This window comes from Nerophis lumbriciformis, linkage group LG38 (assembly GCF_033978685.3).
Source record: "Nerophis lumbriciformis linkage group LG38, RoL_Nlum_v2.1, whole genome shotgun sequence".
Classification (NCBI taxonomy): Eukaryota; Metazoa; Chordata; class Actinopteri; order Syngnathiformes; family Syngnathidae; genus Nerophis; species Nerophis lumbriciformis.
In genome coordinates this window covers 11,787,150-11,805,005 of record NC_084585.2, presented here as the reverse complement: position 1 = coordinate 11,805,005, position 17,856 = coordinate 11,787,150, and the positions used below count along the sequence as shown (strand labels likewise).

General features: G+C 40.9%; 1 protein-coding gene across 3 annotated transcripts in view; it reads left to right on the top strand.

Moving 5' to 3' along the window:
• Positions 1-8,509: 8,509 nt before the first annotated feature.
• cacna2d2a (calcium channel, voltage-dependent, alpha 2/delta subunit 2a) overlaps positions 8,510-17,856 on the top strand; it is a 629,987-nt gene continuing 620,640 nt past the window's right edge. For all 3 annotated transcript variants that reach the window (XM_061932344.2, XM_061932346.2, XM_061932343.2), the window contains exon 1: positions 8,510-8,781. In XM_061932344.2, coding sequence (XP_061788328.1) covers positions 8,666-8,781 — 116 coding nt within the window. In that variant the 5' untranslated portion in view covers positions 8,510-8,665. The remainder of the gene's footprint in view (positions 8,782-17,856) is intronic.

Sequence of the window (17,856 nt, the reverse complement as noted above, 5' to 3'; positions counted from 1 at the left end):
GTTTAAGGTGGGGCCACAGGAGTACTATTTGTATGTCCTATTAGTAATTCAATGTTTGGAGACACAAGTTTATGATGGATGCTCCTGCCTAAACGTCAAGTTTACCCTTGCTGTTTGGCTGTAAGACCGTGCAGATGTGATTATTCTTTTGAATTGACTCAGAGTTTATTCCAGTGGACTATTTGAGTAAGTGATAACTGTTGGAGAAGTACGAGTCTCAGGATGGAGGTGTGTGTGGGGGTCGACTTCATGCTGAATTAGATTCTCTCTCAGGGTTTCCGTGCATCTCTCCCCCTTGTTTGCCCTCAAACTGAGCAGTATCTGATTTGTATCCACAGGAAATGTTATAAAATACTAACAAGCTTATGTTTATTCAGAGGATCGTGTTTATTAACAAACATAGAGACGTGCCCTGCCCTTCTGCAATGTTACATTTGAGGAGGCCAGCCTCAATAGCTGCTGACAGCGGAGGTACACAGTATATGCACTGATGTTTTTAATTCCCTTGCATCCATCTCAGTGCTCATCCGCCTGGACCGCCTTGCTAATAAGTCAAACAAATGGGATTTGGAGAACGGCCCCAAGGTGCTGCTCTAAATGTTTACACCCCAGTTAGTGCAATATCCGCCCCTCAGGAGTCTCTGCCGCTAATGACCAAAATAAAGACCTCCTTTTCTGGTTATAATCGTCCGTTTGGGGAGGAGGAAGAGGAGGTGGCCTGATGCCCAGTCAGGATATTGGCTGCTTGGAGGGGTTTGTCTTGCACTCCTATGTACAACAAAAACAAAACAGGAAGTTATGTGAGCTCACCTTCAATATAAAACTGACACATTTTTCAAACGGATGTACAGTATTTTATTCATGTGTGCCAAAGTGTAAAGAGATTTTAAGCTATCGATTCTGATACCAATCATATATATAATATGAATATAATATAATATAAGAAATATAATCTCTAATATAATATAATCTTAGAGAAAAATGTAATTTAAAACATTTGTACGCACGTACAACACTTAAGACCTTCAGTATATCAGTATGTGGAACTAAATTATGGAATGGATTAAGCAAAGCAATCAAACAATGTACTAATATGATCCACTTCAAGAAACTCTTCAAACTTAAAGTGTTTACAAAGTACAAAGAAGAAGAACCATGATAAACATTCTGAATTTAATTAATCCATTCTTTCACTCTCAAAATAATCTTACTTATCTCATCATATGAAATATAACTTACTTCACCAATTATTATTTATTTATTTATTTTTATTGTGATTACTTATGGAGTATATTGTGAATAAATTGAGAACAGGAAGTGAACTAAAGTTTTGGCAACTGTTATGTAAAAGAAAAGGGGTAGGATTAAATAAGCTCTGATTCTTCCTACTCCTTTTCGAACATGTTGAAAAGAGAAACTGGAATTTGCGATGTATCATGTTGTATGCTTGCATGTTCGAAATAAACTCAAACTCAACTCAACTCATTCATGACCGATACCAATACTGATACCGATCCCTGACTGTAAAATTTGCTATTGACAGTTTAGCTGTATCAACACAATTTTAATTAGTCCCTTTTTCTGTTTTATGACATACAAGTGTTTGATCAAAACAAAGTTAATGGTACACAATAACTAAAAGAAGAACTAAAAACTGTTATCATTTAAACCCTTTTCGTTTTTTGCCCTTGGAGTCCTTCTGTATCCAGGGGAATTATTCTTTGAATTTGTAAACATGAACAAAAACAACAGCAAAAAGATTGTTGATTAAATAAAAATATAGAGTAAGTGAAAAAACCTTAGTGGGATAGGCTCCAGCACCCCCCGCGATCCTGTAAGGCAGTGTTTTTCAACCACTGTGCCACGGGACTCAAGTGTGCTGTGAGATACAGTCTGGTGTGCCGTGGGAGATTATCTAATTTCACCTATTTGGGGTAAAAATATTTTTTGCAAACCAGTAATTATAGTCGGCAGAGTAACCGTGTAATACTCTTCCACATGATTGTATCTTTTTATGACAAAAAAAATAAATGAAAAATATAAAAATACATACCATACCTTCCGAGCGACAAGTCTTTTCTGCGTCTGTCTGCCCAGCAGCACCTCCAACTACTCGTCTCATCACGGCTGCTGCTAATAAAGGCGATAGGTGATTAGATAACAAGGTCCCACCTGGGTCATCTACGCACCTGTCGCTGTCTTCGAGGCCGGTCCTGGCAACACCCCGTTCCGCGGCAGGCCAAAATAGGAGCGCAAGACACGACACACAGGAAAACAGCAAAAAAATCCAAATAAATCACGGCGTGATGTGACATGTGGTAACAGTACACCTACTTTGAGACAAGAGCTATAGCGATGCATGCTTGGTTATGGTTTAAAGTCACATCCAACAATTGCGACAACAACTTTTTACTGTCAACTGAGTTTAGTTTTTTAATGATTTCTGCTGGTGGTGTGCCTCCGGATTTTTTCAACGCAAAAAATGTGCCTTGGCTCAAAAAAGGTTGAAAAACATTGCTGTAAGGGACAAGCGGTAGAAAATGGATGGGGTGAATGAAACCCTTGGTGTTGACAACTAATTTATGGACGGATCCGCCCTCTTAATTTAGCGGTTAGCTAATGCCTTCTCCTGGCTTGCTCTCAGTGAGTAACATGTTTAGCCTCATCCTTCAGTGATATTGTACTTGATAATGGTACTTAAGTTACTAACAATTGTAGTTTATTTGCCGTAATGGAGGTGATTATTATCATCTTAGGGGAGTGGCTGTACACCGTATAGAGATACATAACTAGCTGCTAGCTTGTCAGCCAGGGGACTTAAGTAAATAATGTCAGCCGGAAGGGATCGTTTGTGATCAGCATTAAAAGGCATTAATTGGCAATGGTGAACACACACTTTTTCATGCCGCTGATCACAAGCTAGCAGCTAGTGCCATTTAAATGCTAACATGAATACAAGACAAAGTAAAACAGAAGAACATAAACATATTTCGAATCAAATCATATAGTTGACGTAGATGCCCATATCTTCTGTGCAGATTTACTTTACAAAAGAGAAGTGTAGGATACTTCTCTTGCTGCCTTATTTGTATTTGACTTTATTTAATGGATGTATAGGTTGATTGGCAACACTAAATTGGCCCTAGTGTGTGAATGTGAGTGTGAATGTTGTCTGTCTATCTGTGTTTGCCCTGCGATGAGGTGGCGACTTGTCCAGGGTGTACCCCGCCTTCCGCCTGAATGCAGCTGAGATAGGCTCCAGCACCCCCCGCGACCCCAAAAGGGACAAGCGGTAGAAAATGGATGGATATTAATGTTTGGCGCAGCCGGACCGGAGCAGGAAGGGATAGAAAGAGGTAAAAAAAAGAAGACAGAAGGGGAAATTGCGGTGACAAGAGGGGGATAAGACAGTGGGACAACAGCAACAACAAAAACAACAGAACAGCATCAGCCAATACGATACGTACAAATATGATACGAAATGTGATAGCAAAGAAGCATTTGGTAAAGTAAATATGAATAACACAAAAATGACCATGAACATTATTACACTACAAATGGAGCAATACAAATACCAATATAAATAACACTATTGATAATGAATAATATAAATAATTACCTCAATTATCAACAATACAATTGTTTTAAATGCAACAATACATATATGTAATGATAACTTGAATTACAAAGGAAAACAGATACATAGATGGGGAAAAAGAAGTGTATTAACCTTGTAGATTGTTATAGTAAAAATAGGTTAAGCTTTGTCAGTGTGCCGTGTTATACCCAGTTTCTCCTAGGGGAACAACGTTTGTTTGATGAAATGATGTCAGATGTTTGATGAAATGTAATCATATGCATGTGCATATGTGCTTGTATATGTACCGTATGTGTATATGTATGTTTGTACCGTGAATGCGCGTGTGGATGTATGTACCGTGAGTGTGTATCAGAATCAGAAGTACTTTATGTATGTACTCTATTTGTGTATGTATGTGGGAGCGTCTGTCCCTATGTATGTGGGTAAGTACCAATGTGTGCGCATATGTGTGTATGAATGAATGCACGTATGTGTGTATATATGTATGATTAACTGTGAGCATGTATGCGCATTTGTATGCACAATCAGTGGTGGGCCGTCAGGGCCAGCAAGGCCTAACATAACCAGCATGTGGTTATGTTCTATCTTTATCATGATCATAATTCAAGATAAAAGTATTTTTTTATTTACTTTCCCTAAATATCTAAAAGTATTCATATTCTCTTCATGTCATATTATGCTCCTTCCAGTGCTGTTGTTTTTAGGTTAGAGTTTGCATCCAATCAGAATTCAGCTAGCTTATGTTGCCATGCTGTACAAAATCTGCCCGGGGAATTCAGAACCAACAGCGCGTCTATACATTGTAAGTGAACGGGCACATACAGTTGATAGATAATTGCGATAGCCAATCAGATCACAAGTTGTTGTCAGTAAGGCCTTCTAGCTGGCCTCACGTTGAACGTGACATTTGCGAGTCCTGTGATTGGATACTCACTTGTCACTCCCAAGTGAGCATCCAATCAGAAGTTGCACTTTAGGAAAGCAGGAAGTGTTGCATTGGAGCGGAGCCATAGTAGAGAAACCCACAAAGAAGGAGAGCAAAATGTTGATTAGGTGGCAGATATAAATTTGCAAGGCCATTTTCAAGAAGTATATTTAAAGAGAAACTACATCTTGTGAGACGAGGTCCGCCGGACGGGTAAATGCCCGCCACTTCCACTCGAATCAACCGACGACGAGGGGTACGGCGTCGAATGGGTGCTACAAATTGTGAGTTCAAATATTTTATTTCTTTATTTTTCCCCGTTTTATATGTTTTTTGCAATTTTAATTTTGACAGTACCACATAAGATATGTTTTAATTGCTGATGCGGGTTTATTGATTTTTAAATGCGCCATAAAATAACCCATTGGGTACACTGTTGATGTGATTCAATACGGAGTGGTGGGTAAATGTGTTTCTGTGTAGTATTTCTCCAGCAATGGCCCCGCCGGAAGTTGGCAGACCCGTCAGCGATCCTGTTCTGTCTCCCTGTAATGTTTGTCTGCTCTTGAATGGGATTGTGCTGAAAATCTTTATTTCCCCTCGGGGATAATTAAAGTATTTCTGATTCTGATTCTGATTCGGCCGGTACACAAAAAAAAAAAAAGGTCCGTCAGTCACCCTGTCTCATCAACACATACGCGCAGGTAGTGCATGCACACATACAAACAGCCCCTTTTATATTTTCAAATCTTGACAGATCAACCCAGTATGATTTAGAGATGTCCGATAATGGCTTTTTTGCCGATATCCGATATTCCGATATTGTCCAACTCTTAATTACCGATTCCGATATCAACCGATACCGAAATATACAGTCGTGGAATTAACACATTATTATGCTTAATTTTGTTGTGATGCCCCGCTGTATGCATTAAACAATGTAACAAGGTTTTCCCAAAATAAATCAACTCAAGTTATGGAAAAAAAATGCCAACATGGCACTGCCATATTTATTATTGAAGTCAAAAAGTGCATTATTTTTTTTTAACATGCCTCAAAACAGCAGCTTGGAATTTGGGACATGCTCTCCCTGAGAGAGCATGAGGAGGTTGAAGTGGACGGGGTTGGGGAGGGGGGCGTGGTTGAGGGGGGTGTATATTGTAGCGTCCCGGAAGAGTTAGTGCTGCAAGGGGTTCTGGGTATTTGTTCTGTTGTGTTTACGTTGTGTTACGGTGCGGATGTTCTCCCGAAATGTGTTTGTCATTCTGGTTTGGTGTGGGTTCACAGTGTGGCGCGTATTTGTAACAGTGTTAAAGTTGTTTATACGGCCACCCTCAGTGTGACCTGTATGGCTGTTGACCACATATGGATTGCATTCACTTGTGTGTGTGAAAAGCCGTATATATTATGTGATTGGGCCAGCACGCAAAGGCAGTGCCTTTAAGGTTTATTGGCGCTCTGTACCTTTCCCCACATCCGTGCACACAGTGGCGTTTTAAAAAGTCATACATTTTACTTTTTGAAACCGATACTGATCATTTTCGATATTACATTTTAAAGCATTTATCGGACGATAATATTCACTCAGTGGCCTAGTACCTACTCAGTGGCCTAGTGGTTAGAGTGTCCGCCCTGAGATAGGTAGGTCGTGAGTTTAAACCCCGGCCGAGTCATACCAAAGACTATAAAAATGGGACCCATTACCTCCCTGTTTGGCACTCAGCATCAAGGGTTGGAATTGGGGGTTAAATCACCAAAAATTATTCTCTGGCGCGGCCACCGCTGCTGCTCACTGCTCCCCTTACCTCCCAGGGGGTGAAAATGGGGATGGGTCAAATGCAGAGGACACATTTCACCACACTTAGTGTGTGTGTGTGTGTGTGTGTGTGTGTGTGACAATCGTTGGGACTTTAACTTAACTTTAACTACCGACAACCACTACTAACTAATAATAATTATAGTTATAATAATGGTAATAATATTAACACTGATTTGTGTGGAAATATACATTAATGTGATTATTCTTGTCATTTTAGACTATCATAAACCAAGCAGTGCCAAGCAGCAAGTGCCTGCTTGGCACTCAGCATCAAGGGTTGGAATTGGGGGTTAAATCACCAAAAATGATTCCCGGGCGCGGCCACCGCTGCTGCTCCCCTCACCTCCCAGGGGGTGATCAACGGTGATGGGTCAAATGCAGAGAATAATTTCGCCACACCTAGAGTGTGTGTGACAATCATTGGTACTTTACATTTGACACATTTGACAACCAAACAATTACACAAAGCGACTCAGTAAAGAATCTGGGTATTATCTTCGACCCAACTCTCTCCTTTGAGTCACACATTAAGAGTGCTACTAAAACGGCCTTCTTTCATCTCCGTAATATCGCTAAAATTCGTTCCATTTTGTCCACTAGCGACGCTGAGATCATTATTCATGCGTTCGTTACGTCTCGTCTCGATTACTGTAACGTATTATTTTCGGGTCTCCCTATGTCTAGCATTAAAAGATTACAGTTGGTACAAAATGCGGCTGCTAGACTTTTGACAAGAACAAGAAAGTTTGATCATATTACGCCTATACTGGCTCACCTGCACTGGCTTCCTGTGCACTTAAGATGTGACTTTAAGGTTTTACTACTTACGTATAAAATACTACACGGTCTAGCTCCAGCCTATCTTACCGATTGTATTGTACCATATGTCCCGGCAAGAAATCTGCGTTCAAAGAACTCCGGCTTATTAGTGATTCCCAGAGCCCAAAAAAAGTCTGCGGGCTGTAGAGCGTTTTCTATTCGGGCTCCAGCACTATGGAATGCCCTCCCGGTAACAATTAGAGATGCTACCTCAGTAGAAACATTTAAGTCCCATCTCAAAACTCATTTGTATACTCTAGCCTTTGAATAGCCCCCCTTTTTTTAGACCAGTTGATCTGCCGTTTCTTTTCTTTTCTCCTCTGCTCCCCCCTATCCCTTGTGGAGGGGAAGACACACAGATCCGGTGGCCATGGATGGGGTGCTGGCTGTCCGGGGTCGGGACCCGGGGTGGACCGCTCGCCTGTATATTGGTTGGGAACATCTCTGCGCTGCTGACCCGTCTCCGCTCGGGATGGTTTCCTGCTGACCCCACTGTGGACTGGACTCTTACTGTTATGCTGGATCCACTATGGACTGGACTCTCACAATATTATGTTAGACCCACTCGACATCCATTGCATTCGGTCTCCCTAGAGGGGGGGGGGGGGGGGGGGTTACCCACATATGCGGTCCTCTCCAAGGTTTCTCATAGTCATTCACATCGACGTCCCACTGGGGTGAGTTTTTCCTTGCCCTTATGTGGGCTATACCGAGGATGTCGTTGTGGCTTGTGCAGCCCTTTGAGACACTTGTGATTTAGGGCTATATAAATAAACATTGATTGATAAACATTGATTTAACTTTAATATCGGCAGTCCGATATTATCGGACATCCCTAGTATGATTGCTTACAAACCCCAGCACTAAGGCTGAGCTCCTAGGTGAGAAAGTATAGGGCCAATATATTTATATCAGTGACAGAGCAGTAAGGGGCTTGCTATGTTTTATCTAAAGCACCCTGTCATTCATTAATTGACCTTTACGCTTCTTAGGGCAAAGCGGTTTGCTGGGCCATATACCACAGCGCAAGATCTACCACATTTTTTCCTCCCAATCCGCCCCTAATTTGCAGTTACGTTTCAGATTTTTTATTCACACAATATGCTGTAACGATGCACGTGTTCCGGACGTGAAGATTCCAGCCGCGTCACTTGGTATCTTACTTTGAAAATAGGGGACAGGATGTAGTATACTCGCTGTTATTGGCGGGCTTGACTCTGTAAGAAGACGCTAACGAGAGAGAGAGGTAGAGAGAGAGAGAGAGAGGGAGGACAGTGCAAATAGTGCACATCAGCAGGCGTCGGAGCATCTTCCTCATCCTCATCTCCACCGAGCGCGTCTCGGCGTGACATTGTCAACGGAAGCTGGGCGCATTCATCCTACCTCCCGGCGCGCACTTTTTTTTTTTAGTCTTAGCCCCGCTGCGTGGGAGACCGTCCCGTCCTCTCGGCACCCTTCGGCTCATTTATCCCCGGTTGGCTTGAATATTTCATTGGGAAAAATGGCGGTCTGCGCTCAGTTGTACGGCGTATTGTGCCTCTTCAGCGTCCCGACAGTGCTTCTCATGTGCGTGTGCACGCCGACTGCCGGGACGCACCTCTTCCCGCAGCACTACACGTAAGTATGTCCGTGGTATTTGCGGTGTGAGGCGGCGATGAAGGCAGGAAGTAGGACAGGTGGCCCCGGGAAGTGCGTGATGTTCACCCGCGCAACTTCCGTCTCTGATGCTGCATTATATATAAAACACATCCATAATGTTGCCTGGCAGTCATACTCTTCATAAGAAATAAAACAATATATCAGAATCAGAAATACTTAAAAAAATCCCCGAGGGGAAATTAAGATTGGTGTTTTATTCTGGTCTGTGAAGTAGAATTGACCAACTTTAATGTACAGTTTTTTGTTAACAAACATTTTGCAGCACTTTGGCATTCTTCACCTGCTTGATAAACCCTCAGGGTCAGAGCGTCAAACTATTTCCACAGTCTTCGCTCTCTCCCCACCTGATGCACAGCCTCCTGCATCCTCTCTGATGATGAAGGTGACTTTGAACGCAAAATCACTGGAGATGAAACTAGCATTTGTCGTGCCCCAAAAGGGGAATTCTTCTTTTTTTTTTTGATTGAGTTGGGGGAAAACAATTGGACTGTTTACTAATTGTGGTGGTAATTGTAACCCATGATAATTTATTATATATTTACGAATCCCTGTAAGAATATGTGATTAGATAATAAGACGTCTTTTAAAGTCAGCCAGTGGGCCAGTTTACCTGATTCAAAGTGTGTGTGTGAGCTGGGTGCGGTGACCTTACACCAGGTGTTACCGGATTGGAGGACATGTCTGGCACAAATTGTACAATATTTTACGCGTCGTTTGGACATAATTACCCCTAATATGCAAATGATTAATGTTCCCGCTCATCATACTCTTGTCAATTGAAGGATGTTTCCTCCCATACTGACTCCTTTAGTCGTACTGTTGTAGGTGTGTTTATTCTAATAAGGATTCTGAGGGTGTCCCGATCAACATTTTTGGCTTTTGATCCGATCCAATTTTGAATCTCAATGCAATACTTTGACAATAGATTAAAGAAGTCAGAATAACACATTAATATAAAGATAATCTTATTCAATGTAGGATTTGTTGTTACTGTTGTACAAAAGTCAATCAGATGATAGATTAAATGTGTCGTATTGAATGCTACACACATTTTTTTATTTTTTTTTTAAACATAAACAATATTAGAAATCTACGTGGCGAAGTTGGTAGAGTGGCCGTGCAAGCAATCGGAGGGTTGCTGGTTACTGGGGTTCAATCCCCACCTTCTACCATCCTAGTCACGGCCGTTGTGTCCTTGGGCAAGACACTTCACCCCTTGCTCCTGATGGCTGCTGGTTAGCGCCTTGCATGGCAGCTCCCGCCATCAGTGTGTGAATGTGTGTGTGAATGGGTGAATGTGGTAATACTGTCAAAGCGCTTTGAGTACCTTGAAGGTAGAAAAGCGCTATACAAGTATAACCCATTTATCATTTATTTACAATTATTACAAAACTCAGCTGTCTTCTTCAGGGTCAACTTCAAAGTGCTATTATTAGTTTGTTGATGTCCTAATGGCCTAGCGCCTTCCTATCTGTCTGACCTGCTTTTACCATATCAACCCCCCGCGGATCTTGAGGTCTTCTGGCACCGGCCTTTTATCTTTACCAAAGCAAAGACCCACGGTGAGGCGGCATTTAGCCAGCATGGCGCCCACCTGTGGAACAGCCTGTCAGAGAGCCCTGTGGAACAGACTGCAGAGACTGTAAACATTTAAAAATTAAAAAATAGGTTAAAGACACACCTTTTTATTTAGTCTTTTACTGATCATGTTAAAGTCTTCTTAGGTTCTTAATTTTTATTGTTATTTTAGATGTTTTCAATCAATCAATCAATGTTTATTTATATAGCCCTAAATCACAAGTGTCTCAAAGGGCTGCACAAGCCACAACGACATCCTCGGTACAAAGCCCACATAAGGGCAAGGAAAAACTCACCCCAGTGGGACGTCGATGTGAATTTTGTATTGCTATTATTACTACTATTATTCGCTCAATGATATATTTTTATTCATTTATTAATGTAATATATTTTATTTTTGCATATATTTTAAAATGTGTTATACTATTTTTAGATGGGGTTAATTTTAGTTATTCTCCAGTGCAGACGCCTCAGTACGATATGTTTTGTTATTGTCAATGCCTGGGTTGCATATGACGTCACATCTGCTTTTCTTCTTCGTGGCTTGATTCGCACGATGGTCAAGCAGTTTGAGCGTATCATTAAAACAAGTGAGAGTGAGTGTAAAGTTGGAGCAGACATTTGCTGTGGTGCTGCTCTGTTTTGGGATGTTCCAGTCGTTCAAATAAAGAGATAGGAAAGAGCTTTCATAGAGTACCGAAAGAGGTCGTTCGTAAAAGTAATAAAGTCAGGGAAAAAACTAAAGCATCAGACCATGCTTGTGTCTGCAGCGATCACTTTGTAAAATGTTTCTTTGAACATTTGGTTTGTTTGAGAAACTCTCTGTGTGGCAATCGAGTTTGTTCTCTTTTTTGTTAAAATTGTTTGCGAGCAGAAGTAAACATAAAAAAAGAATCAGCGATCGCATAAATTTGTGTTCTTTTGTGGTTGCTATGCCTAACTATAACTTCAAAGACCTGGTTAAGTTCAGTTCTACTAATACATATTTTCAACGTTGGTCCAATTCACCATATTTCATTGTCAATTTTCATAACAGCAAATAATAGCAGGTAAATGGTAAATGGGTTATACTTGTATAGCGCTTTTCTACCTTCAATCAATCAATGTCAATCAATGTTTATTTATATAGCCCTAAATCACAAGTGTCTCAAAGGGCTGCACAAGCCACAACGACATCCTCGGTACAAAGCCCACATAAGGGCAAGGAAAAACTCACCCCAGTGGGACGTCGATGTGAATGACTATGAGAAACCTTGGAGAGGACCGCATATGTGGGTAAACCCCCCCCTCTAGGGGAGACCGAAAGCAATGGATGTCGAGTGGGTCTGACATAATATTGTGAGAGTCCAGTCCATAGTGGATCCAACATAATAGTAAGAGTCCAGTCCATAGTGGGGCCAGCAGGACACCATCCCGAGCGGAGACGGGTCAGCAGCGCAGAGATGTTCCCAGCCGATGCACAGGCGAGCGGTCCACCCCGGGTCCCGACTCTGGACAGCCAGCACTTCATCCATGGCCACCAGACCTGTGCCCCCCCCCCCCCCCCCTCCACAAGGAAAAGGGGAGCAGAGGAGAAAAGAAAAGAAACGGCAGATCAACTGGTCTAACAGGGGGGCTATTTAAAGGCTAGAGTATGCAAATGAGTTTTAAGATGGAACTTAAATGCTTCTACTGAGGTAGCATCTCTAATTGTTACCGGGAGGGCATTCCATAGTACTGGAGCCCGAATAGAAAACGCTCTATAGCCCGCAGACTTTTTTTGGGCTCTGGGAATCACTAATAAGCCGGAGTTCTTTGAACGCAGATTTCTTGCCGGGACATATGGTACGATGCAATCGACAAGATAGGACGGAGCTAGACCGTGTAGTATTTTATACGTAAGTAGTAAAACCTTAAAGTCACATCTTAAGTGCACAGGAAGCCAGTGCAGGTGAGCCAGTATAGGCGTAATATGATCAAACTTTCTTGTTCTTGTCAAAAGTCTAGCAGCCGCATTTTGTACCAATTGTAGTCTTTTAATGCTAGACATAGGGAGACCCGAAAATAATACGTTACAGTAGTCGAGACGAGACGTAACGAACGCATGAATAATGATCTCAGCGTCGCTAGTGGATAAAATAGAACAAATTTTAGCGATATTACGGAGATGAAAGAAGGCCGTTTTAGTAACACTCTTAATGTGTGACTCAAAGGAGAGAGTTGGGTCGAAAATAATACCCAGATTCTTTACTGATTCGCCTTGTGTAATTGTTTGGTTGTCAAATGTTAAGGTGGTATTATTAAATAAATGTCGGTGTTTAGCAGGACCGATAATCAGCATTTCCGTTTTCTTGGCGTTGAGTTGCAAGAAGTTAGCGGACATCCATTGTTTAATTTCATTAAGACACGCCTCCAGCTGACTACAATCCGGCGTGTTGGTCAGCTTTAGGGGCATGTAGAGTTGGGTGTCATCAGCATAACAATGAAAGCTAACACCGTATTTGCGTATGATGTCGCCTAGCGGCAGCATGTACATACTAAAGAGTGCAGGGCCAAGAACCGAACCCTGAGGAACTCCGCACGTTACCTTAACATAGTCCGAGGTCACATTATTATGGGAGACGCATTGCATCCTGTCAGTAAGATAAGAGTTAAACCACGACAAAGCTAAGTCTGACATACCAATACGTGTTTTGATACGCTCTAATAAAATATTATGATCGACGGTATCGAAAGCAGCGCTAAGATCAAGAAGCAGCAACATAGATGACGCATCAGAATCCATCGTTAGCAGTAGATCATTAGTCATTTTTGCGAGGACTGTCTCCGTAGAGTGATTTGCCCTGAAACCGGATTGAAAAGGTTCACAGAGATTGTTAGACACTAAGTGTTCATTTAGCTGCTGTGCGACAATTTTTTCGAGGATTTTCGAAATAAAGGGAAGGTGGGACACCGGTCGGTAGTTTACCATGAGGTCAGGATCAAGGTTAGGTCTTTTGAGCAGAGGATGAATAACCGCTTTCTTGAATGCTAGGGGAACAGTGCCAGAGGAAAGTGATAAGTTTATAATATTTAGCACTGATGGACCTAATAATACAAAAAGCTCCTTGATAAGTTTCCCAGGAAGTGGGTCAAGTAAACATGTTGTTTGTTTTATCCCACTTACACGCCGTAATAGTTCCTCTAATGTTATTTCATCAAAAAGAGAGAGACTATTTTGTATTGCAGTATCTGTCGTAGATATAGTTGTATCTGTGTTAATAGAACCCAGTTGTAGCTGGGATGCGTTGTCTTTAATCTCCTTTCTAATGAGTTCAATTTTCTTATTAAAGAAATTCATAAAGTCATCTGCCGAGTGGGTGGAGCTATTGGGAGGAGTCCCTTGTTGGGTTAGCGATGCTACTGTACTAAACAAAAATTTAGGGTCGTTTTTGTTGAGGCGGATGAGATTTGAGTAATATTTAGCTTTAGCTAAGGTAAGCATGCGTTTATACGATATTAAACTATCACTCCATGCTTGATGGAAAACCTCAAGCTTGGTCGCGCGCCATTTGCGTTCCAACTTTCTACATGATCATTTATGAGCTCTGGTTTCTTCTGTAAACCATGGGGTGTGCCTTTTAGGGGCCCTTTTTTGTTTTAGCGGTGCTATACTATCAATGGTTTTGCGCAGGGCATTGTCAAAGTTGTTAGTAAGGTTATCAATAGAGCTTCAAGGTACTCAAAGCACTTTGACACTATTTCCACATTCACCCATTCACACACACATTCACACACACAATCACACACTGATGGCGGGAGCTGCCATGCAAGGCCCTACCACCACCCATCAGGAGCAAGGGTGAAGTGTCTTGCTCAAGGACACGACGGACGTGACGAGGTTGGTAGAAGGTGGGGATCGAACCAGGAACCCTCAGGTTGCTGACACGGCCACTTTCCCAACTCGCCACGCCGTCCCCAATAATTACTAATAAATGATCATATTTATTTATTGAATTTTGTCCCATTTCTGCCAGAATAAAATCATGACGCTCTGACACAGAATCATTACATAATTAAATAATACATTTTATCATGAAATCACTCATTAAAGCGTGAAATTATTAATTTAATCATGAAATGATAAAATTTATAATAATACCTAATAAATAATATTTATTTCTTGAATTTTGTCCCATTTCTGTGACAATAAAATCAAATCATGACTCAATGACACAGAATCATTACATAATTAAATAATACATTTTATCATGAAATCACTCATTAAATCATGAAATTATTAATTGAATCATGAAATAATAAAATGTATAATAGTTGTTGTTGTGCAGGAAAGCAAAGTGGTTTATTTGACATGGATGACAACATTATAACGACTTTGGGGACATTCATTAGCATCAAGAAAATATCCTTAATAGTATTTATAAACTAGATGAATGCATCTCTTGTAGGTTAAACAACATATACTGAATCTTGATATTGCTAGTAAACATTGCTGTACAACAGGGACATCTATATCTAAATGAGACTAAATATGAACTTCACAGCATAAAAACAACTGCAGAAATGAATTGTAGATGAGACTAATATTTGTAGCAGGAAATCAACTGCAAACAGTATTTTTCTCAATAGCGTCAAGATCATAGCAGCACGGCACTTGTTGTGTCAATCAAATACGTTGCTTACCGATGCACAAATAAATCCACTTTTGTTTTTCACAGATTAATGCCTAATTTGTAGACACCTCAGATGTAAAGAAATGATGTGCCTCCAATCTTTTTTGTTTTATTCTGGTGAGTGTCGAAAAAAAGTGAGGTTGGAATTTGAGTGGGCCGGGCCCCTCCGTACTGGAAAAGCTGGACCCCGAAGTCAAAAAGGTTAAGAACGTGTTTGAGTTTAGTTTAACAACCTGCACAAAATTAATATTAGTGTGGCTAAGGCTGCACAATTAATCACAATCATTGTTTTGGCTGCCACGATTAAATGATCAGCGATTCACTTTTAGTTTATTTAACATGGACATTAATCAACATCTCTGTAAAATTAGCATAATTAGCCAAAGTACGATTTTTCATTCGTTGTTCCTAAACAGATCTTAAAATTGTCTATCCAAAAGGCAGTAAAACAATTATACAGTGAACAATGCAATCCACAATGATATTAATCTTTAAAAACTAGGCTATGCTGCATATCAATCATTGTTTCATTGTGGCGTCTAACTCAGTGTACGTTAAAGACCGCACTGCTGTTATTAGACGACGGCAGGTGTGGAGGCCTGCACAACACGCCTTGGAGTCGAACTAGCAGGACTAACAGCTAGCCATTGTGCTTGATAGTCTAAAGACACTTTTCAAACGAGTGCCAACATTTCTCACCGGTGTTCTGGCGGTGGAACGCATACACCCTCTGCATCTGCGCATGTGTATGAGTCCAAGGAATGCGTAAACGTCAAATGCATTAAAGGACTCTAGCTAGTACAATCGTTACACTAAATACCACTACGTTTTTGTATTTTGTCATTTAATATACGTATTTCTCATTACAAACTATTAAATGTATGATTAGGCCATTTGATGACGTGCGGGCCACCTACGGAACGTGACTATTAGATTTCTTTCAAAAATGGATAGAGCTAAAGGCATCATTTAATGAGAAAAGGCTGACATGCCTTTTTAAAAAAAAAAAAGTATGATAACGTTTATTTAACCTTCTTATTAAAGTACTTCTTTACAGATTATATGATGATGTAATGGTCACATGCCCCCACCAGGGCAAATAAGGTTGGCTACCTTACCTGACATAATGAATAATTGTGATTAATAATTGTCATTTCAATATAACGTTGATTATAATATTGTATAATTCAAATTGTACCGCCCTAGATATGACTTACTTGTTTTCATATAGCCCGTTTACACTGCGCACCAAATCTGTTTTTTTTGGCCTAAAGTGACATAGATACGATTTTTTTAGTCAGCTAAAACGCTCCAAAGTGCTTTAAATTTTATATTTTCGCGTCACATTTAGGCCAAATCCGATTGGAATCTGATCTTTTCAAATGTGACTTCAGGCTAAACGCAATGCGACCTGAATGCGACATGTACAGTACTTTTTCGTCACCTTTGGGCGAGCTACGTCATTCGTGTACGCAGAGGAAGACGCAGCCCGCCAGCGGAAGTGGATACTTCATCACAACATCCGGTCTTGTTAAGCAAAATCTTCTTTCGACGGCCAAATTTTCGGTGTATCCTTAATCATAAATGTATATTTTGATTCTGAAGAAATAGCGATTGTTGAAGGACCGTAATTGACGCGTTGGCGTATTTGCTTACATTTTAAGTTTAAGTTAAAGTACCAATGATTGTCACACACACACACACACACGAGGTGTGGTGAAATTTGTCCTCTGCATTTGACCCATCCCCTTGTTTACCCCCTGGGAGGTGAGGGAAGCAGTGAGCAGCAGTGGTGGCCGCGCTCAGGAATAATTTTTGGAGATTTAACCCCCAATTCCACCCCTTGATGCTGAGTGCCAAGCAGGGAGGTAATGGGTCCCATTTTTTATAGTCTTTGGTATGATTTTACGTGCATTGCCCAAGTTGTTTACGTAATTGAGTTGAAAAATAAAGGTAACAAAAATCCACGCTGATGTCCAGGTTGCCTCTACTTAACAGCCATAAATAGATTAGAACGCTCTCAAAATATTACACTATATACAGGTAAAAGCCAGTAAATTAGAATATTTTGAAAAACTTGATTTATTTCAGTAATTGCATTCAAAAGGTGTAACTTGTACATTATATTTATTCATTGCACACAGACTGATGCATTCAAATGTTTATTTCATTTAATTTTGATGATTTGAAGTGGCAACAAATGAAAATCCAAAATTCCGTGTGTCACAAAATTAGAATATTACTTAAGGCTAATACAAAAAAGGGATTTTTAGAAATGTTGGCCAACTGAAAAGTATGAAAATGAAAAATATGAGCATGTACAATACTCAATACTTGGTTGGAGCTCCTTTTGCCTCAATTACTGCGTTAATGCGGCGTGGCATGGAGTCGATGAGTTTCTGGCACTGCTCAGGTGTTATGAAAGCCCAGGTTGCTCTGATAGTGGCCTTCAACTCTTCTGCGTTTTTGGGTCTGGCATTCTGCATCTTCCTTTTCACAATACCCCACAGATTTTCTATGGGGCTAAGGTCAGGGGAGTTGGCGGGCCAATTTAGAACAGAAATACCATGGTCCGTAAACCAGGCACGGGTAGATTTTGCGCTGTGTGCAGGCGCCAAGTCCTGTTGGAACTTGAAATCTCCATCTCCATAGAGCAGGTCAGCAGCAGGAAGCATGAAGTGCTCTAAAACTTGCTGGTAGACGGCTGCGTTGACCCTGGATCTCAGGAAACAGAGTGGACCGACACCAGCAGATGACATGGCACCCCAAACCATCACCCAACCATGCAAATTTTGCATTTCCT